Source organism: Cricetulus griseus, chromosome 9 (assembly GCF_003668045.3).
Source record: "Cricetulus griseus strain 17A/GY chromosome 9, alternate assembly CriGri-PICRH-1.0, whole genome shotgun sequence".
NCBI classification, from domain to species: domain Eukaryota; kingdom Metazoa; phylum Chordata; class Mammalia; order Rodentia; family Cricetidae; genus Cricetulus; species Cricetulus griseus.
In genome coordinates, this window is record NC_048602.1 from 4427157 (window position 1) to 4452291 (window position 25135).

Here is a 25135-nt window from a genome sequence, read left to right on the forward strand (position 1 = left end):
ATGTCTGTGGCTGTGCAGGTGTCATGTGACATCTACAGAGGCTCTGGAAGACAGAGACAGAAGTGACTTGTGTGGGCACTCAGAGCAGGGTGACTGGAACTGACTGGCCAGGTAATCATGGGAAAGCCACTGCAGCCTTTTTTGTTACTATGTAGACCAGGCTGGCCTTGTACACCCAGAGGTTCACCGGTCGCTGCTTCCTAAGTGCTGGAATTCAAGGCATTTATCACCACCAGGGCAGGCTGAGTGCAGCTTTGTGACACTGTAAGGCAGAGCTGTCTCAAGGTAAATAGCATGTGAGCATCTACAGCCATCACAGGGTTGGCAGGACAGAAATGAGGAGCACAGATACTCACCTCACATGTCACAGGGCAGCTGGCTCCTTAGACATCCGTCCATAACAGTGCAGAGACTCTGAAGATGACTTGGGTGTGCTTGTTTATCAGATTCTCTTGGTCTGCTAGTGACAGTCACCATTCTTCATAGCCTGTTCCAGGACAGTGAAACTACATAGAAAGACCCCGCCACAAAAACAAAAATGAAACTTAATAATCAACAAAAATCTTTAATAGGGAAAAGATAGGAGTAGACGCTCATAAAGAAAAGAGAGTGTCTGGGAAGAAGATTGAAGGGATAAAGGGCCCCTTGCATTATGGGGACCTGAGTTCGAATCCCAGAACCCAAACAAAGACAGTGTGGCCAGCATAGGTCCATAATCCCCGTGCTCCTGTCCAGAGATGAGAGAGACAGGTGAATATCCAGAAGTCTGTCTGCAGTCCAGTGTCAGATGACCAGAGAGACCTGTCTCAAACAAGGTAGCTGAGGAGTGACACCCGAGATTGTCCTTTGACCTCCATGTGCACACTGGGATTGTGCATGGATGCTCTCTCATGTGCTCACACACAAAACACCAGGCAACTGAAAAGGAAAGGAATGTCAATCAGTACAAACAGAAATCAGGAGCAGCATTAGTTCATAGAGATACAAATGACAGCACAACCAATGAGAGTGGCGAATACTGAGAAGACAGACTGAGCAGAGCAAGTGTTTGTGAGCATGCTGAGGAACCCAGGGTCTAACTGCTGGTAGCAGAGTCACACAGACAGGACACAGTGTATCAGATAAACATGCAAGTAGACTATGACCATAGAGTGCTGTGTTCACTGGTTCTCTGATGTGACAGATTGTAATGCTTCCTAAGGAAGGGCGACCACCCCTTAGAGAGACCAAATGCCCCACCAGGATCACAGCTCTCATGTGCAAACCAGTGACTCCCCAGTGTACAGACTGGCTTCAACTCTGAGCATCACGCCAGTTTTTTTCCACACCAACACCTCAGCACCAGGCGTGACTGACATCTGAAACCTGACAGGATTATTCAAACCAGGAAGTCCGAGAAGTGTTTCCTCAGCATGTGGAGTCTCAGGTCAAAGGATGAGCCCTCCTGCTCAATCCGGGTCTCTCATGCGACCAAATCACCATCCAGAGACAACCACAGTGTCCTCAGCTCCCCGCCCCGTGTCCCCTGCGCTGCCCTCCCGAGTCTGCGGCGTCTCCGCGGGGCCCCGGCTGTGGGGACGCCACACTCAGACTCAGATGGCACCAGGACGGCAGCCTGAGCACACCGGAAGTTGTGTCTGTGAGGCGCCGCGCTGAGTCTTCTGGGTAATGTAGTTCCCTCTGTCCATGGTGCTCAGTGGCCATGAGCACCACAGAGTCAGTCACTTGGGTACCTGCTGTCTGCTGTCCCCATGTTCTGGTTTCCCTCCTTCTCCTGGGGACAGACCGAGATGGTCTGGGAAAATTGCAGCCAATCTCAGAAAATTCGAGAGACCTCATTTCAGATCTTCTCTAATGCTATAAATTCAGAAGACTCAGGGAACCAGATTCGTCTGACCTAAGAAGTGTGCTCATCTGATGACCCTGGAGTTCATATTATTCCCTTATTTGGATTTGTGTGCATGTAGAGTGTCCCTTTCAAAAGGGAGTTGTGCAGCTGGGGAGATGGCTCAACAGATAAAGGCACGTGCTCCCTAACCTGGAAACCTGAGTTCAGGCCTCAGAAACTACATGGTCGAATGAGAGCACTGTGGTGATTTTTTGATTGTGCTCGAACAACTAAAGCTTGCGTGAAGGTCCTGGGTGAAGTTAGGCCTAGTTGCCCATAGAGGGCAAGTTGTGGTGCACACATCTTTAATCCTACCACTTGGAAGAAGAACAGCAAGATCCGGAATTCAAGGCAACTCTGGGCTACTTGAAATTGAACACATCTAAAAGAGAAAGACATGCGTGGTGGTGGCTCTCACCTTTGATCCCAGCACTTGGGATCTAATGCCTTTGCACCCAGAACTTGGGAGATACACACCTTTAATTCCAGCAATGGTGAGGTGGAGACCAGAATGTAAGGCTGGCGGTGAAAGATCTCTGCCTCTTCAGTTGGAGGATTGGTAGGGACAGGACCCCCTCTTCTGTCTGAAGATTTCATAGAGAGGCTTCTTAAAGTCTCTCCAGTGGCTGACTCTCTTACTTCTCTCATCTTTCAGCATTTATCCTGACTTCTGTCTCCAGGTTTTGGTCATTATGTCCATTAGGATTTGTTCTACATCTGGTGTCCAAGTTTAGTGCACAAATTCACAAAAGTCATAGTTTGTCATTGAGAAACACCTAGGGGAGCCTCTCAAAGATCCACATGCCCATTCGGTCAGTCCCTTCCTGACTTTTTAATCCCAGGACTTGGGATGCTGAGGCAGGTGGATATATGAGAATTTGAAGCCAGACTGGTCTACCGAGTGAGTTCCAACCCAGCCTCCAAAGCAACAGAGAAACCCTGTCTCGAAAAGCAAAACAACAAACAAATGACATTATCATTTAAATTCTTATAGATTCAGGTGGGGATAGAACAAGATTGCATTAGATTCTTGGCATCCAAATTCCCCCTCTTTGGGAGGTAAATGTTCAGCTTTTAGGAATTGGAACCTTAATTCAGGTTAAACAGGATGCAAGATGGGTCCATGTATAGGTGCCCAGGACACAGAGAGAAATTAAAGCCATGTGTGTCTAACATCACAATGAATTTATGGGGACATGATTTGTTACAGCACTGGAATACTCAGACTAACATTCCCCCAATCTTAGAAATGAACCAAAAATTAACGAAGTTTCTGGGGAACATGTGAGAAGGTATTATAAAAACAGTAACCCACCATTCAGGTTGTGTAAGAGCAAGGCACAACAGCTTCTGGGATTTCAAAGGCTCCAACAGTGCTACCTTTAAAATGGTTCACAGACAAACTGGATAGAGTTGATTAATGGAATGGCTTTTAGCATCAGAGAAACTGTTGGCCTAAGGGAGTAAGGGACTCCACAAGAGCCCAGATAAGAAGATATAAAATATTTATTTGGGGGAAACACTCACACAATCCCTCAAATTTCCAGAAATCTAACATTGTCACAGGCTTGAGTTGTGTTGATCAGCTCAAAGTCAACATAACGAATCAGGTGGGATCCTTTTATTGGACTCCATCTTTTTTCTGGAGATTTCAGAGACTGCAGTTGGGAAAATGTCTTGTTCACTGTGGAAAATGTAAACATCATTAATAGCAAAAGGAAGAGTTTAAATTTTTAAGGATATCCATCCAAAGAAACGAACCGATAACGATGAAAATAAGTATGGGGAGAAGTAGAATTTTGGTGAGAAACAAGGTTATGACAAGCATAGTCCCTAGATTTTAGGATTTCTTCTGTCCCACGCCAGGTGGCTCTTCTGATATGAGACAGAAACTTATATCACAAATTGTCTCTTAACAGCATGACTGAATTTTAAGAAGATAGTCCAACTCCAAATCCAGCTATGATTTTAAGTGAGTTGGGACTACCACTATGCTTAGAAGTAAGGAGATAGAGATGTTGAGGTAGTGAGATTTTACCCTGCAGAGAATATCGGTACCATAAGTCAGATTTTCTTTGCCTTATGATTCTCTCTGGGTAGGTTTCTTTCAAAGTGTTTTGATTTCTTGAAGATGGGCATTTTTATTTTTCTTGAAGATGGGCATTTTTATTTTTCTTGTGAAGATGGGCATTTTTATTTTCCTGCAAAGACAAGAACAGAACCCTGCCAGAATCCTTGTGAGGTTTCCTTACAACTTGTAAGACAGTCACCTCGGGGGATGAACTGTCATTTCTCTATATCAAGATACTTCTGTTCAAACTGAATCTTAAATAATTTTGATGGTATCCAGAGCTTCTCTTAATCTGTGGAAGCAAAAGCAAAAACCTTCCCCAAAGCAGGACACATCCCTGTCTCCATTCTGAGGTCAACACGTCCTTGAAGTTCTTAGGCTGATTTACTTCATTGGTTTTGCCTATTGTCCAATGTCTCTCCAAAGCTGTTTCTACTTTCTCATTAGCATTAGGGAAATTGAAGGTGAGAAGACATAGTGCAGTACACTTTTGGGGGTCTTGGCTCCCCCCTCATGTTTACAAAACATTTATTTAAAGTGCAGTTAGATTTCTCAACAACTGCATGTCCTGTAGGATTGTGTTGTTAACCTGTAATATGCATTATGTTATAATATTCAAAAACCTGTTTCATCTTGCTAGAGAAACATGCTGCAGCATTGTCAGTTTTAATTTGTGCAGGTATTCCCAGGATGGCTATTATTTCTAATAGGTGTGTAGAATCACAGAATCATCCCTTTCAGAGATCAAAGCAGCTGCCCATTGAATCCCTGAAATTGTGTCTATTGTGTGGGGTATATATTTCAATTTTCCAAATTCTGCTAAATGAAACACATCCATTTGCCAAATTCCATTTCTTTGCATACTTTCTAGGCTATTGACTGCAGGTAAAGGAGTTTGACTAAAGAAGGAATGAGTAGGACATTTTTTTTTTTTTGCGATTTCCTTGGCTTATTGCCAGGTGATGGAAACATGGATTTTTAAACCTTTGCTATTGACATGGTATATTTTTATGAAATTATAAGGTGTCTATCACACTTCATATCAATAACTGAACAATTTCATCATCACCCTGTGCTAGAATAGTGGCAGACCCGTATGGAATCTCATGTTTGTTATACATAAAGAATGATTCCAGGGGCTGGAGAGAGAGCTCAGTGATTGGGAGCATGGGTGGCTCTTCCAGAGGTCCTGACTTCAATCCCTGCAACCACATGGTGGCTCACAACCATCTAGTAATGAGATCTGGTGCCCTCTTCTGGCCTGCATGGATATATGCTGGCAGAACACTGTATACATAATAAATAAATCTTAAAAAAAAAAAAAAAAGCTGTGTGCCACACACTCAGCTATTTTGGATGGAACTCGAAGAACCCATTCTGAGTGAGGTAACCCAATCACAAAAAAGACAAACATGATATGTACTGACTCATATGTGGACCTGCTTTATGATACATAGTAGTGACTGTGCTTTATCAGAGCTGTTTTTAATGATGTTGCTCAGAATGGTTTCCTTCCAGATGATGATTGAGAAGCTAATTAAAAAAAATGGTGCCAAGTACCACAAGGATAATGGAACTGTGCTGTTTTTCTGGGATTTTGTTTTTTACTTTTTTTTTTTAATGGAGAGTGTTGGATGTCTCTACAATTTTGTTTAAATGACTGCAGAACCTGGGAAAGCTGTTGCTGCTATTGATGCATAACATATTGCCATTATTGGGCTTTATATATATATATATATATATATATATATATATATTGAATTTTTGGAAACTTTAGCTGTGCTGTCAACTTTGGAAAAAAGTATCCCAGTTTACCATGTTGAGTTGGCATTGTACAAAAATTAACAGCCATATTGTTCTAGAAATGTTGAACTTAATTTTTTTCCATTTGTACAGGGGTAACTCACTGTATTAAATATGTAAGATCTTAAAAAAAAGAAGGGATCTTGAGAGCCCATCCCATGTGAAGGGATGCTCTCTTGACCTGGACACATGGGGAAGGGCCTAGGCCTGGCCCAGGATGACGTGGTAGACTTTGGGGAGCCCCTTTTGAGGGCCTTACCCTGCCTGGGGAGTGGAGGGGGGATGGGTAGGGGCAGGTGGGATGTTGGGAGGAGGGGAGGGAGAGGGAGAAGGGATTGACATCTGAAGAAAGCTTGTTCCTAATTTGAACTAATAAAATAAAAATAATAATAAAAAAGTACTGGTTTCATGAACAGCTTGAATAAACATTTTTGTTTTAGTTTCTCAAAGTACCACTAGAAGTTTGTCTGTTATTATATATAATTATTTTGCCACTACCTAGTAAGCATGGTATTTATTTTCAGTTTTAGAGACACAAAGGCTATACCCCAATGGACTACTGGCTCCTGTATTCCTATCTTTATCAAGTTGTGTAACTTAATAATTTGTATAAACTTAATACATTGTTTTTATCAGCTGTGAATCTGCTTTAGCTTACAATTAAAAAAATAATTTATGACACTCATTATGTGCTCATTGCCTTATACAACTGGTATTTGTTATACTGATCTATAACTTCAAACATGCCTACCTCATAAGAAATATCCATTTTATCACTGAGTTTTATAATACAGTCGAGGTATAGTTCCTTTAAGAATTAATGAGTCAAGCATTCTTTCTATACAATAAAACTGTATATGTGATATTCAACAATAAAGTTCTTTTTTATGGAGTGAAAAAAAGAATGATTCCAGGGACTGGAGAGATAGCTCAGTGGTTGGGAGCACGGGCGGCTCTTCCAGAGGTCCTGAGTTCAATCCCTGCAACCACATGGTGGCTCACAACCATCTAGTAATGAGATCTGGTGTCCTCTTATGGCCTGCAGGGATACATGCAGGCAGAACACTGCATAGGTAATAAATAAATCTTTAAAAAAAAAAAGCCGTGTGACACACCCAGCTATTTTGGATGGTACTCGAAGAACCCAATCACAAAAAGACAAACATGGTATGTACTCACTCATACGCGGTGTTTAGACATAGAGCAAGGGATCACCAGCGCACAATCCACACTGCCAGAGAAACTAGTAAACAAGGAGGACCCTAAAAGAGACAAACTTTGTCCCCTGGAGAAGGAGAAAGGGTCACCATACCCTGAGCAAATTGAGAGCATGGGAAGAGGGGGGAGGGAGCTACGAGAATGAGAAGGGGAGAAGAGGAAGGATGCAGAGGTCATGAGGGAGCAGAAAGGTCGAGTCAGGTGTAGATTAGAAGAAAGGACATGTGATAGGTAGGGTTTTAGTTGGGGGGGGTGGGAGAGAACGGGAGGGAGAAGGAAACTGGGATTGTCATGTAAATCAATCTTGTTTGTAATTCAAATAAAAAAAGACAATGATTCCTAGTCCTGATTATTTCCTGTGATTGTATAAATAAGAAAGTTAAATATGTTTCATCAGGAATAATTCAACCGTTTCAATATGTAAGCCAATTCTCTGTGCATATGGAGAGTAAGTAACTATATTGAGGACTTCTGTAAAGTTCATTAGTACCATGAGAATATCAGACAATTCTAAATTTTACAGAGTTATGAGGGCTTTGAACTACTGTACTTGTATTTTCTGATTTGTATCTGCCTTTCCTGATTTGTTTTCATCAGATTAGAACATAGGGACTCGAGAGATTGATGTTTTCCTTACAATGCATGGAAGGACATAAGTGGTTCATTTTATGAATTTAATTTTGTCACTTTTTGTAATAGCTGTTATTCATCTATCCCAAAAACTTACTGCATGCCCTCTGCCAATATTCATTATTTTTCCATAAAGAGGCAATTTCCTCATTAGTTAAAGGTGCTGTAATTTCTGCTGGGTCCATTCCTGTCAGTTAATAAAGGCTCAATTTCCCTTAAAAATCAAATCAGAAATCTTTCTATGGATGTCTTTCTCATTTTGTTTGTGTGGTAGAAATATCCATTCCACTCTAATACCTTCCCTCTGCATCAATCCCTGACGGGTATTCCCTAGAGGGTGACATCACCAGAATACAGGTAAGCTTTGGATCCTCATGGTCCACACGGGCCTCCAGTATCTTCCTTCCATCAGAGCCAGTTCTTTTTCAGGTTCAGTTGATAATTCCTTTAGACGATTCAAGTTCTAATTTTTCAATTCATGTCCTTCTACTCCAATAGTGGTCTGTAGAAGGAAATCTCTCCAAGCAATTTCTGAAAACCATTAAGAGTCTGGAATTGACTTGTTCTGATCTGTACTCTCTATGATCTAATTTTCTGTAGACCTATTTTATAACCTAAGAAATTAAAGGAATATCTCTGGGGAAGGTTTAAGAGTAAGGGGCATGTTCGGTGAAGGTCCTTTCTTCCGTTTCATCTTCGGCTGGCTGTAGTTACTGAAGCCCTTCTGGCTGGCATGGTTGCTCTGTAAGTAAGGCTTTTCCCTATTAAGTTTCCTTGTATTTTTACCTGACACCTAATTGGTAATTTCCACAACATTTGGTTGTCAGAAGCAGGATATTGTAACCTAGGCCTCCTTTGAGAGGGACCCAAGGGTCCCACCGGGACAGCAGACTAGTTGGCTGGGAAGCTCTCTCTCTCTACAGGTGCTCCCAGCTCCACAGCCGACTTGCTGTGCCACACAAGCATGTTCCTACTGCCACTGACCGGCTCCGAGCAATCCGCCCAGCTGTTCTCCAGACTTCCCCACGACTTTACCACTACAGTTTCTATTTGCGCACATGGGACTGGCCCAGATTGCAGTCTACCCGGGCCCAGAAACCTCCTGCCCTTGAGCCAAGTAGGCCTCCGTTTTAAGCAGGATTCGATGCTCCCCCTGGCAGAGGCAGCCGTTAAGCTGCTCTTCTGTCAGCGGTTGTCGCTGAAAGGCCTTACATGCTCCCAGCTAAGGGCAGTCGCCCGTGTGACATCATCCCCACCGCCGACACCATGTTACCTGACCCACCGCTACCAAAAGCTGCACAGACTAGCTGAACGACTGTGCCCCTGCTGGTCAAAGGTAGTTACTGCATCTGGAGTAGGAGCCACCAGGTAAAATCCTGGCAGAATGTTTATCATTTGTTTCAATTGGAAATACTTTTGCTCCTTACATGAATTCAATGTTCGAGGAGGATGCTGGTTTGCCCATCACCTGCCTGTATGCAGCAGGAGGAATGAGCGTCCTGGTACAAATAACATTACTAGTCAGAGCCATCAGTAACAGGGACAAAGATAACCCCACCACCTGCTTGCAGGAAATAACAGATTTACGCAATGAGGTTTTGGAGAACAGATTACGTCAGGCCACATTTTTGCAGCAAGTAGAACAGAAGTTGGATGATAAGCTTGGCTTTATGTCCAATGTGCTAAAGGCAGAGCTGTTTTACCCAAGATGAGATGCAGCGTATTTCTGATAAGATAAACACAGAGAGATGCTCCATGTCTGAGGCCTTAGAGGCTAGGCTGTCATAGGACCATGAGGAACTAAAGAATATCTGTAGCCACCTAGAAACTCAGATAGGCTCTGTGTCCCAGAAATTAGATGCAAAGGTGCCAAATACCCAGGATAGGGTTGAAGCATTGAATAATGCCATTCAATCAATCGTGGAAGCATCTAAGGCAGCAGATTACAAATTTGAGTCTAGATTCAAATGTTTGGAAGATAATTTACAGTACCGGGCTGACAGATTAGATAGTTCCATTCAGTCAATTGCTGAGGCCTCCAAATCAGCAAATCATGACCTGGAGTCTAGACTCCAATACCTAGAAGGCAATTTCCATGTCATCCAGATGCTGTCTAAGGAGCAGCGTATTAAAGACCTAGAGAAACATGTAGAGGAGCAGTTAGAGCAATTTACAGATTAGCTAACATGCTTGGAATACTTAATGATGCAGGAAGTTGAAACTTTTCATAAGGATATCATTACTAGGCTTAAAGATCATTGGGATGCCTCAGAGGCAGAATCACTCCAATCCAAGGCACCTACTCCACCCAGGCATCATGACTACTCTTCTAAGGTTCTTATAAGTGCACTATTAGTGTTCCCAGCTACCATGGTAGAAAAGCCAGCTTCTAAGAAACACCGTCAGGGACAGATGGCTTATGTATTGCAACCTATAGATGTGAAGGATCTTAAGAATATTAAAGAATCAGTTGTCTCATATAGTCTCCATAGCCCATATGTAAAACAGCTACTATATTCAAGGGCAACCTTGCACAGGGTGATGCCCATGAACTGGGAATGATTGGTAGCAGCTGTACTTGAGAATTCATGACAAATCCAGTGGAAGACGTTGGTCACGGAAGAGGTGAAACATAAAGAGGTCAAGGCATAAAGGACGGTTATTAAGCCCTCCGAGATAAGATTCTTGGTGAGGGTATTTATGCTAACCCACAGATTCAGTCTGAATATGACGACCATATTCTGTCCCTATGCAGGAAAGCAGCATTAACGCCTGGGATAAGGTTTGTGAGCCAGGAGAACGCCTAGAAGCTTATACCAGAATAGAACAGGGACCTACAGAACAGTTCCAGGACTTCTTACAAAGGTTAACTAGGGCAGTGGAATTACAGGTAACAGATCCATAAACAAGACAATCAATTATATATACATTAGCTTATAGAAATGCAAACCCAATATACAAAAGAATACTTTTGCCTTTAAAGATTGGATAAGCTCCGCTAGAAGAATGGGTTTTGTATGCAGCCAACATTGACTATAATGTGCAAGATACTGGAGCTTGGGTAGTAGAAGCCATCTTGAAAGGTTTAAAAAGGCAACAGGAGATTAAAAGTTCTAGAGGTGAGGACGCAAGGGCTTGGGAAGGAGAAGCACCTTACAGAGGTCAACATAGGTATCAAGAGGCTAGAGGTTACTACTACTATGAACCAGAACCTTGGGTAGGAAGAGCCTTCCCCATGAAGGCGCCAGGAAGCTAGATGTTTCAGCTGTGGTAGAATGGACATACTAAGAGAAATTGTAGACAAACGAATACTAACAATGCCTCATATGGAAGGCCACTGCCTTCTGGATTGTGTAGAAGATGTGGTAAGGGCAGACAATGAACCAATGAATGTAGATCGACCAAGGACGTTCAAGGAAACCCCTTAAGGCCGGGAAACACTGAGGGGGGACTCAAGAAGGGCCCCACATCGAGAAAGGTCCCTTTGTTCCCAGTAGCAGTGGAAGACAATCTCTCACAGGATGAATAGATAGTTCTTTGCCTATTGTGAAAAAATAATACTGCCCTAAATGGTAGTTTGTCTAGTGATGAAGAATCAAATGTGACTGGACAAGATGAGAAACACATATTTTGGCAAACTTCTTTTTTTTAACTTAATATGGTTAAAATTTTAATTTATATTACCAATTTTTAAAATTTGTAGACATGAGAAATCATAGCAAACAGTTTACGTTTTTCTGTGACCTTCTACGACTTGCTTTAATCCTTTATAACATTCTATAAACCTTTAGTTCATTTCTGTGATTTTCTTAAGACATTCTTAGACACATTTCTCTTTCTCTTTCCCTCTTTATTATTTTAGTCTCTTACATTTTTTCTCATTTCTCAGTCAACATAAAAACTCTTATCAAAGTCCCTTTTATAGTTTTAATAACTTTAAGGCTGTTTCTTTAGAATGTCCAGAGCAGGCCAGATAGTTCATCTGCCCAGCTCCATGTGCTCAGGGCAGAGACCTGGGGTGTGTGTGCTGGTAATCCTAGACCCTCTGCCAATGCAGGGGTGGGAAAAAGACCCCCGCATTTTCCCTGTATACCAGGTGTGTGGAGCACAGAGAAGACCAGGCAGCCGGGCAAATGGTGGTCTTGCAGCCATGTGCTCAGGGCAGGGAAACTCCTGCCACAAGCCAGGACCCATTGCAGGATGGCAGTTGGGGCAGAGACAGCCCCACTTCTCATGCCTCATAGACCAGCAGGTGAGGATGGAAAAACAGACTCTTCTACATTGGCCAGGCTCAGCTGTGAGGGCTGCAGCAGAGGGTTGGAGTTCAGAGTAGCAGCCTAAGGGGACTCCTCTACAGCACACTCTAACCCATGGTGCATGCCAGAGGAACTCCTGTCCCATGCCACATACTCAGGGCAGCAAGAAAAGACCTCTGACCCACGCATGCCACATGCGTGGGCAGTAAGGACAGAGAAAGACGCTTAACAAACTGCAAAATGTGAAACTTGGACAGAACAAAATTAACAGAATAGAAGACCTGAAAACACAAAACTGACACAACACCGAAAAGCACACAGGGAGAGTGTGGGCTGCAGCACATTAGATAACACAGAGAGCAAACCTGCTGCTCAACTGCCCAGCCACCCAGCCAGTTCCAACCCTCCAGGCTTTACAGAAACCATTCAGAAACAAAAACTGGAAAAGAAAGTTACCTAGTGTGGCACCACATGACTCAAAGAAAGGGGGTGTCATGGTGGATACTGAATTGAAAATCAATGATGAAAACACACAGACAGAATAGACAGAAAAGAACAGACGTCAACCCAATCCGTCTGAGCTGCTTATAAGGCAATGGCGCTGGGAAGACGGGCGGCAGAACCAGGCGGTATAATCACTGCTAACAGAAGAGAGTCCAAGCGCCCTTGGCCCCCGTCCGTACCTACTGGGTGTCCTCAGGGCAGCAGGCTGTGATCCTCCGGGCACATATGCCGTTCACAGTTGAGGTGGAATCCGGGGATGGGGGTGGCTAGTACGGAGACAGACACAAACAGCAAAAACAGAAGGACAGACACAACAGACAGGACAAACTATGCGGCAGACCAAATTACAGACATGGCACCAAACCAAAATTACAAACAACACTTAGACTTTTGTCCAGGGCGGGTCCAAGGGATCTCAGGACATGTCTGCCTCTGAGGCACATCTGCTTTCCCTATGGTCCAAATCAAATGACCCTTGGACTTTCGTCCAGGGCAGGACCCATCAGAGTCTCAGGACACATCTGTCTCCCCCTGAGGTCCAAATTACCAAATACAAGTCCTGCGCAGGCACAGATCAAATTCAAGTTTGATTTGGCACTAAACCAACGAAACAGCAAGAGACATAACAAGCAAACATGGACATAACATTGAACATGTAAGTTGCAAGCTCGATTGATCTTACCTCCAAGATAAAATCCACTCAGGTGAGGGGTGTTTGAAAATCACGGACGAGCCCCAAAATGTAAGACCTCTGGAAGGCTCAGGCCTCCAGGATCTCAGCCCAGGACCGCAATCACCCCAATCAAAGCAGATTCGAAAGCTTGATGCAAACTGCACGAGGCTTTATTGTTGTTTAATGAGCTAACCCCATGTTAGCTCGGGTCTTTCATCCATCCACCATGGAGGCAAACTTCTTTAATGATAAAAGACCGCAGTTGAAAGTAAAAATTAATAAAGTTATTACTGGCTTAGTAGACACTGGGGCGGATGTGACAATTATTACCCAAAAGCCTTGGACTCAGAAATGGCCTCTTAGAGAGGCAAATGTACAATTTTTAGGAATTGGAAGTCTATCTGGAGTTTGACAGAGTGTTAACTTGGTGATCTGTATTGGACCTGAAGGACAGAAAGGGAGACTGAAACCATACATGGCTGATCTAGTTATAAATCTCTAGGGTCATGATCTCTTACAGCAATGGAATACTCAGATTAATATTCCTCCAGTGTTGGATACAAATTATGTACAATCTTTAGATAGTAGAAAAGATCTGGTAAGACGCTATGGAAAACGGTTACACCAACCACCCGGGCTGTACAGAAACTAGGTACAAATGATGGACCTTCAGAGGAGCCAAAGGCCCTGCCATTGAAGTGGCTGACAGATGAACCAGTTTGGGTAGGACAATGGCCTATGAACTCTGAGAAGCTAGAGGCTTTATAAATGTTAGTACAGGAACAGCTAGATGCTGGACATATAGAGGAATGTACCAGTCCTTGGAATTCTCCTGTATTTGTTATCAAAAAGAAGTCAGGTAAGTGGAGAATGCTGACAGACCTGAGAGCTATAAATAAGGTAATTCAACCAATGGGCTCTCTGCAAACTGGAATGCCATTACCTTCCGTAATACCTAAAGGATGGCTGATCATAGTCATTGATCCGAAAGACTGCTTTTTCACAATACTGTTACAGGAAAATGATAGAGATAAATTTGCAGTTACTGTACCAACTCTTAATAATTCACAGCCAGTGGAGGGTTTTGCCACAAGGAATGCTAAATAGTCCTACTTTGTGTCAGCACTTTGTACAGCAACCTTTGGAAATAATTTGTAAGAAATTTTTCACAATCTCTTATTTATCATTAAATGGACGACATTCTTTTATCAGATTCCAATAAGGAAACTTTGGAACGTATGTTTGAAATGGTGAAGGAAGTTCTGCCTAGATGGAAGTTACAGATTGCCCCAGAAGAGACACAAAGAGGAGACTCTATTAACTATTTAGGTTACAAGATAGACTTACAAAGGATCAGACCTCAAAAGGTACAAATTAGAAGGCATGGTTATCAAACCCTTAATAGTATTCAGAACCTGCTAGGGGACATTTCTCAATTACAGAAAATTATTGGGGTAGAAACACATGACTTAAAGCATTTAAAAATGACCCTTAATGGTGAAAAGGACCTAAACAGCTGAGGCAGAAAAAGAATTATAATGGGTAGAAAACAGAATATTGAATGCACATGTAAACCTTGATTTACATTGTATTCTGGTTATCTTGCCATCCAGAGAATACCCTTGAGGGAGTCTGATGCAGAGGGAAGACAGCACATTGGAGTGGATATTTCTGCCACATAAACAGAATAAAAAGTTAAAGACATATATAGGAAAGATTTCTGTTTTAATTCTAAAGGGCAAATTAAGACTGTAAACTGACTGGAAAAGATCCAACAGAAATCATAGTACTTTTAACTAATGAGGAAATTTCCTCCTTGTGGAAGGATAATGAATATTGGCAAATAGCTCTTACTGACTTTTTGGGAACCATTAGCAACAATTATCCCAAAACTGACAGGATTAAATTCATAAAAAATACAGTCTGGATTCTTCCACGTATTGTAAGACAAACTCCCATTTCTGGAGTTCTTACCTTCTACACTGATGCCAACAAATCAGGTAAGGCTGGTTATAAAGCAGGTGAGGTAAGTAAAGCAGTTCAAAGTCTGTCTACATCTGTACAGAAGGCAGAATTATATGCAATTCTCATGGTACTTATGGATTTTCTGGAACCTCTTAATATAGTTACTGATTCTCAATATGCAGAGAGAGTCGTGTTACATATTGAGACTGCAGAATTTGTTCCTGATAATACAGAATTAACTTCTCTGTTTTTACAATTGCAGGAAACAATCAGAAACAGAAGTAATCCTATATATATTACACATATTAGATCCCATACGGGTCTGCCAGGCCCGCTAGCACAAGGCAATGATGAGATTGATCGTTTATTAATTGGAAGTGTGCTAGAAGCCTCAGAATTTCATAAGAAACATCATGTAAATAGCAAAGGTTTGAAAAAGGACTTCTCCATCACTTGGCTACAAGCCAAGGAGATAGTGAGAAACTGTCCTACTTGTTCCTTTTATAATCAAACTCCACTGCCAACAGGCTGTACTCCTAAGGGCATTTGGAGAAATGAGGTTTGGCAGATGGATGTCTTTCACTCTGAAAAAGCTGATTCTGTTATTACACACCTGCTAGAGGTGATGGCAGTTATGGGTATACCTGCACCAATAAAAACTGACAATGCTCAGGCATATGTCTCCACAAAATTGGAACAGTTTTTCAAATATTGTAACATAAATCATGTCACTGGTATATCACACAATTCTACAGTATAAGCGGTGTTTGAGAGATCTAACAGAACACTTAAGGAGATGCTCCATAAACAGGCTGTTAAGTCAAAACCCCCCAAACATAGGTAGTACAATGGTTTATTAACACTAATCTTTGTTAATGCCAATGAGAAAGGAAAAAAAGCTGCAGAACGACACTGGACGATGGAAAGAACTACTGAACAGAATCAGCTAGTATACATCAAAGATGTACTCTGTTTGGAAACCAGGACATGTGTTAAGTTGGGATAGGGGTTTTGCATTGGTTTCTACAGGAGAAGAAAAGCTTTGGATACCATCAAAGTTGATCAAGATTGAGTTGAAAAGGAAAAACCTCTCGAAATGATAGGTATTCTACTAAGGTATATCTCATAAACTAAATAGAAGCCTCCCAAAAGAAAGGGAAGTGTTTTGCTTTTATCTTCACAGGAAAACTCATCTCCAGAAGGCAAAGGACACTGCATGTGTAGATGCTTAAGAAGAGAAGGTAGCTCTAACCATTAAACAAAAGGAACATGCCATTCGGTAAACATTACAGCTGTCTCTCAGAGAAATCTATTTCTCTTCATTTCCTAGTCTTTATTCAATTAAACCAATGCTGGCTTTAGAGCTTTATTTGGTTTTCCTCCTCTAAAATCCAAGCACGTTGTTTAACAAAACTTTAGAGTATCTAGAAGCCAATTGATGTAATACAGAATAAGAGAAGAATTTGGGGACTGTCTTTGTCTTTTCTTGGCTCTTTCTCTCATGGTGTACACCCTCTCATAATGGTTATTCTCCCAGTATGCCTTTCCCAGTATGCGTACATACACAAGCAAAGATTTCTCTGCTAACGTTTATGTTTGAGTCCCACACAGCCAATGAAGACCTGCCTGACAACAATCCCTGGACACCCTGGAAAGAAAATGGACCACACCTCCTCGACTGCACTGGATCCAACTTGATCCATTCCAACTGACACTCCGAACAGAGGTTCGAGTACTGACTTCAATCAAGTTGAGGATTTCAAGCGAGATCTTCAATCAAGTGAATCCCATCTAACATGGACTGGATACAATCCATTCAAGACTTTCACTATACTAACATTTTCTTCCTACAGGACCCCACCAAGCTATCACCATCCAATTTCAGCAGGAAGTAACTTGGAGGATGCTATGCCCCCTTTCCCCATTGTTGTCACTTAGGATAGTGTATATACCTAGTTAGGGATAGCTTCCTATTATTTATGGTTGGGATTGGAAGGAGGTGTTCAGGCTTGGAAACCTCTTTCAGATGAACTTAGGGTTTAGTTAAAATAGATAATTAGGATGTGACATAAGCAGATTGTTGTGTCTTCTTATATTTCATCTTTATGATTGCTAATTTTGGATACTTTACACTGTTAAGTTTTAATCCTCTTTTAGACTAAAAGGGGAATTGTAGGGGACATCTTAACCACGCCTGCTAGGGGCTGGCTACAGGTGTGCCTGACCATGCCTGCCAGGATGTGTTCAGTGTGACATAGGGAATGTTTAAGAGTGAGGGGCGCACACGTGCAAGGTCCCTTCTTCTGTTTCATTTCTGCTTGCTGTACTTACTGCTGCCCCGCCGGCAGCCTAAGTTACTCTGTAAGTAAAGCTTTTCCCTAATAAATTCCCTTGTATTTTTACCTGACTCCAAATTGGTATTTCCCACAATAAAGGTATTTTTGCAAGGTCTAATGGATATATTTGAGATAGACAGGCATTTTCAAACACTTCAGATTTCAGACCCTTTTCTTATTTCTTTATTTGAGCATCTATTCAGCCCATTACCATTAAAGGTGTTGGTCTGTCTTTAAGTTTTAGTTTTTTTTTGTGGCTGGTTCATTCTTCGTAGTTTCACTGTCCTGGAAATTGCTATGTAGACCAGGCTATTAGAAATGGTGATTGTCACTAGCAGACCAAGAGAATCTGATAAGAACTCCCAACTTATCTTTGGAGTCTCTGCCCTGTTATGGATTGATTTCTAAAGAGCCATTAGACCTGTGACATGTCAGGGGAGTAGCTGGACACCCCATTTCTGCCCTTCCTGCACAGTGAAGGCTGCAGCGAGTCACATGCCATTTACCCTGAGCAAGCTCCTGTCTTAGCATCTCACAAAGCTGCAGTCAGCCTGCCCTGGTGGTGATAAATGCCTTTATTTCCAGCACTTAGGAAGCAGAGACAGGTGAAGTTCTGGGTGTCCAAGCCTATCCTGGTCTACATAGCAACAAAAAAGGCTGCAATGGCTTTCCCCGATCACCTGGTCAGTCAGTACCACTCACCTTGCTCTGAGTGCCCACACATGTCACTTTTGGCACTGTCTCCCAGATCTTCTGAAGATGTCACATGACACCTGCACAGTACATAGACATGGGGACCAGAGCAGTGATGCAGGTGTTTATTAGAATAAGCTTAGCAGACAGAACAAGGAGGGGACAGGTGTCTGGATTCCAACTTCAGGAGGGAGAGCCGACAGGGCAGCAAGAAGGTGCTCAGCGGTTACAAGGAAAAGAATGCTTGTATTTTTTGCATGGTGTCTTCGGTATAGTATTCCTTGCATTCTGGGCTATCTGTGATTTCATGCTGGAAAACAAAATGACAGAGTAGGTCAGTGGTGGTCACAGGCAAGGTGTAGAACCTCTGCAGGGCTCCCCAGTCCCCCACAATGAGGCTGCCCCTTGTCCAAGGGAAGAAAACTCCCTGCAGTGATTCAGGTCTCCACAACACACTCTGACCAAGGGAGCTGAGCTCATCCACAGCTGTCAGGAGGAAGTCAGAAAAGCCACCCTAGCCAGGCAGGGATGAAGGAAGAAGGTGCTGGAAGTCATGGTGGGGACTAGTTTGGAGACGACACAGATGGCTGAGTGTTAGTTTTGATGGCGTCTGCCATACCTGAGGACTTCTGTCCACACATTGGCCATGTGACCAAGTTAGCAATACATCCCCTGTGTGAGTGTGTTAGAAGGAAATCTTTTTGGAGAGTGCTGTGGCTTTCCAGGACCTGTCACTCAAACCTAAAGTACAAACATCATGAGGGTTGTACTATTCAAAGGACACATCTCTATAAAACAGCTTTGCTTAAAGAGCAGACAAAAGGGAAATGAGGAACAGCTGTGGTGAGCGGCTGCAGGCACTCCCTGGGGGTGGGGTGGCATCTAAGCCATGCAGGGCGGGTCTGGCCTGGCTCTGAGGATGCCAGTGGAAGGCTCCATCTGAGACAGGGGGTAGAGTCAAGGGAGAAGGTGACACTGGCCAGTAGACAGAATTCAGACATCTTAGAGTAGAGCTGAGGGAGCCCCACCTGTGCATCAGCCAGAGCAAGGACCTCCTGTGTCCCTGCCTGCCCTAGTGTGGGGACAACCCGAGTTCACCCATAGCATGGGGGTGATTTGCAGGAGCTTGCTTACACCAGGGTGGCTGTGGACCAGGCATGCTGCATTGACATGTGCTATGGCGGGCACGGGTTTGTGTGCTCTGTCATCGATCCTCTGACACACATTACTGGTTATAAGGATCACTTGTGCCATGTGTGCATGGGGTTTGGGGTAGGGAGGAAGTTACCAGAAGTAAGGTGTCCAGGGTTTTGCCGTCCACTCCTGCCTCATTGTAGCACTCCTGGATTTTTTCATAAGCTGCTCTTTCCTCGGCAGTTGGCTCAAACTTGCTAATGAGCGCATTCATGATTATCTTGTTTCCACTGAGCATTGTCGCGTAAGTTTCAAAGTAAGTGATGCATGCTTCCGCTGAAACAGCACACGGAAAATCACCATTAAAGGAAACCCAGGCTGGAGAAGCAGACATTCACATTTTCCAGCCACATCTACAAATGTCTTAAGTGACCTTCCACACAGTCCTGCCCACCCGAGGCTGCTGCCTCCCAGACACAGCACACAGTTTCCATAGACACGCACTCTCAGCAAAAGGGGATAAATGAGTGCACCAGCCTGCATATCTGACCTTCACAGAAGCCCACACATGACCCAGCTTCAACTGTGCATGCAGCTAAGGACAGGGCATCCACACCACACCTCCAGCTCCCCATCCCCCACCCCAACTGTCTCCATCCAGAGCAGTCAGCCTCAAGGACTTCAGTAGGACTCCTGACTAGTGACCTCCAGGGACCCCTTAGATCTGTCTCCTGCACTGCTTGCAGATCCATAAGGAGGTGAGATGGGGTGAGCAAGGATCAGAAAGACATCTGTCCCCATTCTCACTTTTCTGGAAGCCCAGCTCCCCGGTCACCAGCAAGGCCAGCAGAAGCAGGGTCCCCTTCATGGTGGAGAGTGCTGAATGCTCTTCTCAGAGCAGATCCTGCTGCCTTATAAGCTGCTGTCTCCCTGAGCCAGTCCCTCCCACCCCATCCCACCCAACCCCAACCCTGCCTTCCAGGAGTTCCAAATGCCTTTGGCAAGAGGCTGGCACCTGTGGATTCCTGTCCCTCTTGCATGGGGGAGTGAGCATAGGGTCTCCTCCCACTCTGAAGAACAAATGCCTGGAGACATCCTAATGTCTTCAGTTTCTGGACAGAAGTGGTTGTACCTTTGCCAGAAAACGTTAGGACTGACCTTTCTAAGCAGCCACATGCTGAGCCAAGTGCCCTGTGTCCTGCCCCAACTGTCACCTCTGCTTCCTGGTCACATTCCTCCTCACTGCTCCTGGCTCAAGCATGTCCTCTCCATCTTTGAGGTGCAAAGCACAGGGGTCAAGGAGGGTTTCTGTCACTGTCGGCAGCCAACAGCCCACAACACTGCTTTCTCCTGAGATGAAGACCTCAGTAGAAGTGTGCATATCTTGGGGCCATACTGTGTTTCTTGGACATCTTAGCTGCTGTAGACTTTGGACTACACCTCTCAGGACAGGGGACACCATCTGGTGTTTTTAGTGAGTGCCACCCAGGGTGGTCTCAGCATGTTAGGTCATGTGGGTATCCTCGGGGGCTGGTGGTGTTTTTGTCCCCTCAACTGCATCCTGCTGCCATTCCCCCCTCACTGGCACGGTAGCTCATTCCTGTTGTCCTGCTCTTGTCTTTTTCTCCTCTACCAGGAAGCAGGTCTCTAACAGTTCAAAGAGTAGAGTCCATGTGGAGGGATTCGTGCCTGTACCATGAACTCTCCTCTGCCCACAGACTATGCTGCGTGTGTGGACAGTCTCAAGTTCAAATCAACCTACTTCCCTCAGACGTCGGTGTCACAAAAGAGACTGTCAGCAGTGGGTTGTGTTTCCTGCAGGAGGAGACTTGCAATGTGTGATGGCTGATCTTCATGGTCCTCCTGATGGAAACAAACCTCTGTCAGTGTGGAGTTTTTAGAATACGTTAATTGATGTAGGCATTCTGACTTTGTGTGGGCAGTGTGGACTAGGGTCTACTTGGAGTGGAAAGGAGAAAGCAGCCTGGGCCTTCATGTCTCTCTACTTCCTGATTGTCCATGCGATCAACGAAGACAAGTTCTTGCACAAGTTCTCACACTCACACACTCTTGCACCAGGCCTCCCCCGCCATGATGGACTGCATCCCTTCAAACTGTAAGCACAAAGTCACTCCTGCTCTGGATTTGGTCACTAGTTCTCTAATGTCTTACAGGATTATATTTTAGCATTTTTTTGGCCCTGAACGTAATCAATAGAACCACCCACAAAAATAAGGGTGGCTAAGGAGATGACTCAGTGGATGACGTACTCATTATGCCAGCCTAAGGATCTGAGTTCAGATTCCCAGGTCCCCTGTAAGGAGTTGAGTATGGTGTCATCCACAACTAATCCCAGCTGAGCTCCAGATTCAATTAGAGAACTTGTCTGAAAAAATAGGGTGGAAGGTTGTGGAGATAGCTAGTGATTTAAGGTCCTTGGAGCTAACCTGATGTCCCAAGTTCAAATCCCAGAAACCACAGGGTAGAAGAATAGGACTGGATCCCCTAATTGTCCTCTCATGTAAACACAAACACACACACACACACACACACACACACACACACACACACACTCACACACACACACACTCACACACACTCACTCACACACACACACTCACACACACACTCACACACACACACTCACACACACACTCACACACACACACACACACACTCACACACACACACTCACACACACACACTCACACACACACACACACTCACACACACACACTCACACACTCACACACACACACTCACTCACACACACACACTCACACACACTCACACACACACTCTCACACACACACTCACACACACAACACACACTCACACACACACACTCACACACACACACTCACACACACACACACTCACACACACTCTCACTCACACACACACACTCACACTCACACACACACTCACACACACACACACTCATTCACACACACACACTCGCGCGCGTGCACACACACTCACCACACAATGCACACTCACACACTCACACACTCACACACACTCACACTCACACACACACACACTCACACACACACTCACATACTCACACACACACTCACACACACTCACACTCACACTCACACACACACACACACCACAATAGACAAGAAATTACACACACACATATAGAACAACATGAGTAGGTAGGAAAACAGTAGAGATACCTGGTCACAGAATGTTAATGGTTCAAGTGAGAATTTCCACTCAGTGGGGAAAGGTGTAGGTGTCATGTGTTCTCTAACATCCAGGGTGAAGGCACTAAACCTCTGTGAGGTCTATGGAAAAGCCTGATCCAGCTCTGACAAACTGGCAGAGAGCTGCAGGTGTCACCCACCAGTACACACATCTTAGCCACAGGATGCCCTTGTCTCCATTCCTAATACTTCCAAGGCATAGAAAGGCCTAGCTGGGCCTCAGCAGCCATGGGACATGCAAGGCCATCAAAACAAGGACGAGAGGACATGGTGGACAGATCAGGAGTGGGTATTAGTGCTTGGCACCTCTTTGCCAAAAACGGTTACTGGATGCAGATCCTGTTTGGCTCGTGCGACCAGTAAGTTAAAGGCTAATGCCTCTCTAAGTCTTTGGCAAACTTCATCTGTCACTCCTGATGGAGAGAAATAACTATCAATGCCTTTAACAACAAACTACTTAGTTCTGACTGACCAAAAACACTAAGAGTCTTTACTTTTAAAAATGAATTCCAGCCAAATTACACAAGCACTTATATAAGGTGAATATGGAGGCGGGGCAAGGGTGTGGAGAGTTTGAGGCCAGCCTGGGCTATGTGGGCAGATCCTGTTGTTTCATGTTTTCAGAAAGGTCTTGTTTATAGACTTGAGAGAAGCCAGCTAGCCCTCCAGCCCATCTAACCACCATGGTGGAGACCTCCTATGTGGTGTCCCTGGGACAGAGTGGCACAGGCCTTCCTCTCCTGAGCCCTTAGACATCTAAGGGACACAAAAGCAGCCAGTGAAAGAGGAGCTGGGGAATTGGGGACAGGGTATAGAGCCCCGAGCTGTGGTAGAGCCCGGGCTTGTTTTTAGGTACAGGTCCACGTGTACTGTGGTGTTGTAATCTGTGTTCCATTGCTGTGACCAAACTCCCCAGACTCGGCACTGTATGTGGAAAGAGGTTAATTTGGTTCATGGTCTGGAGTCTTGACAGCCCCAGATAGGGCAGCCACATCTAGACACTGCTTGCACTGTGTGGACTCAGGGTGAGGGGTGGGGAGGGGAGGGAGCTGGTGGAGTCAGAACTAGAGCAGGGGCTCCACCTGCTTGTCACCACCCACATCACTGCCTCTCAGCACTGCCACACGGGGGACCAAGGCTCAAGGTGGGGCTGCTGTGTGTGGCCTAGCCAAGTGCAACCATAGCTGCCTGTCCCTCTTACATGCTGTTTTATGTTGTCATAGTGATATTAACAGGGTCCACAGAGTAATTCTGGCTGGCCTGGAACTCCCTGTGCTGACCAGGATGACCTCAGTCTCACAGAGATCACCTGCCTCTGTCTCCTGTGTGCTAGGACTGAAGTGTTTGACACCACACCAGGCATTGTTAGTGGATTTTACCAGTGCTTACAGCCAGCCACAGGGGAAGCTGAATTCACCACACACTCACACCACACACACACACACACACACACACACACACACACACACAGAGTAACAAGAACACCATACACACAATATACCACACATACATCACACACACACACACACAAACACACATGACACACACATGCTACACAATCCACACACAACACTGATACACACACACACCATACAAACACGCTATACACACACATGACACACACAACCCACATACACCACACTCACAAACATATTCTACACACACACACAACACACCTAGCATACACATATACCACAAACACACACCACCTAAAACAACATACATGTACACATATATGCAAGACATACCATAGCACAATACATACTGTAGAAACAAACACGCCATATAACCCGAACACTCCACACATCCACATACTACACACACCCACAAACACAACTCAGAAACACACACATATTTCATACATCACACACATATGTAAGTATACCACACACATACACACCTATGCCACACACACACAGTCCAGACACAATCCGCATACACCAACACCACACACAGACATACACATAACACACAGCACACACATGCTCCACAAACTCACATACCATAAACACACAATATACACACACCACCCAAAACAACACACATGCACCCCCACACCACACATACATATTACAGAAACGCATACAAACCACACAACCATATGCTACACACACACACACACACACACACACACACACACACACACACACACACACAACACACACTCCCTTTTAGGAATTTTATGAACCCATGGTTAACCTGGGCCTGATCCTATATGAAAAATCCAAGAAACATCAAAAAGAGGTATAAGAGGGCCAGTTTAGCTGGGTAGAGCACACATTTAATCCCAGCACTCAGGAGGCAGAGGCAGGTGGATTTCGGAGTTCAAGGGCAGCCTGGTCTCCACAGAGATGTTCTAGCACAGGAGGGCAATGTCTAGAGATGCTACCTCAAAACAACAAGGAAGAGATCAAGTTGAAGGATGACTTCAACAGCAGGAGGACTTCAGGGTTAGAGAGTGGTTCAAGGAAGCCATGAAGCAAGGGAAAGCTGGGGGCAGGGACAGAAACAGTCAGAGCAGCGTCCCCAAGTGTCTGGGATCTGGTCTATCCTAGACATTGACTACTGGGGAGACTTTTAAGTAAACCTAGATTTCCCTTCATCACAGGGTGACCTAGGGCTCATCCTGGAGGCCTGGTTGAGGGGCCTGTTGCCTGGCTCCCTAGTCATTTCTTTTGGTCTTCATATGACATGGAACCTTGAGCAGAGCACTAAGAGGGGGACCAGGCTAAGACAAGGCCCTTTGTTG

The 25135-nt window shown here is 44.3% G+C and overlaps 1 protein-coding gene and 1 long non-coding RNA gene across 2 annotated transcripts; both read right to left on the bottom strand.

Moving 5' to 3' along the window:
- Positions 1–545: 545 nt before the first annotated feature.
- LOC103159736 lies at positions 546–1626 on the bottom strand. The gene is made up of 2 exons (XR_004771234.1): positions 1357–1626; positions 546–918 (listed from the first exon to the last, which is right to left on the bottom strand). It is a non-coding gene; the product is annotated as an uncharacterized LOC103159736 (long non-coding RNA).
- A 17627-nt stretch (positions 1627–19253) lies between these two features.
- LOC113837185 (androgen-binding protein homolog) lies at positions 19254–20039 on the bottom strand. The gene is made up of 2 exons (XM_035449527.1): positions 19979–20039; positions 19254–19507 (listed from the first exon to the last, which is right to left on the bottom strand). Exons 1-2 carry the CDS (start codon positions 20037–20039, stop codon positions 19263–19265), a joined length of 306 nt encoding a protein of 101 aa, XP_035305418.1. The 3' UTR covers positions 19254–19262.
- Positions 20040–25135: the final 5096 nt, after the last annotated feature.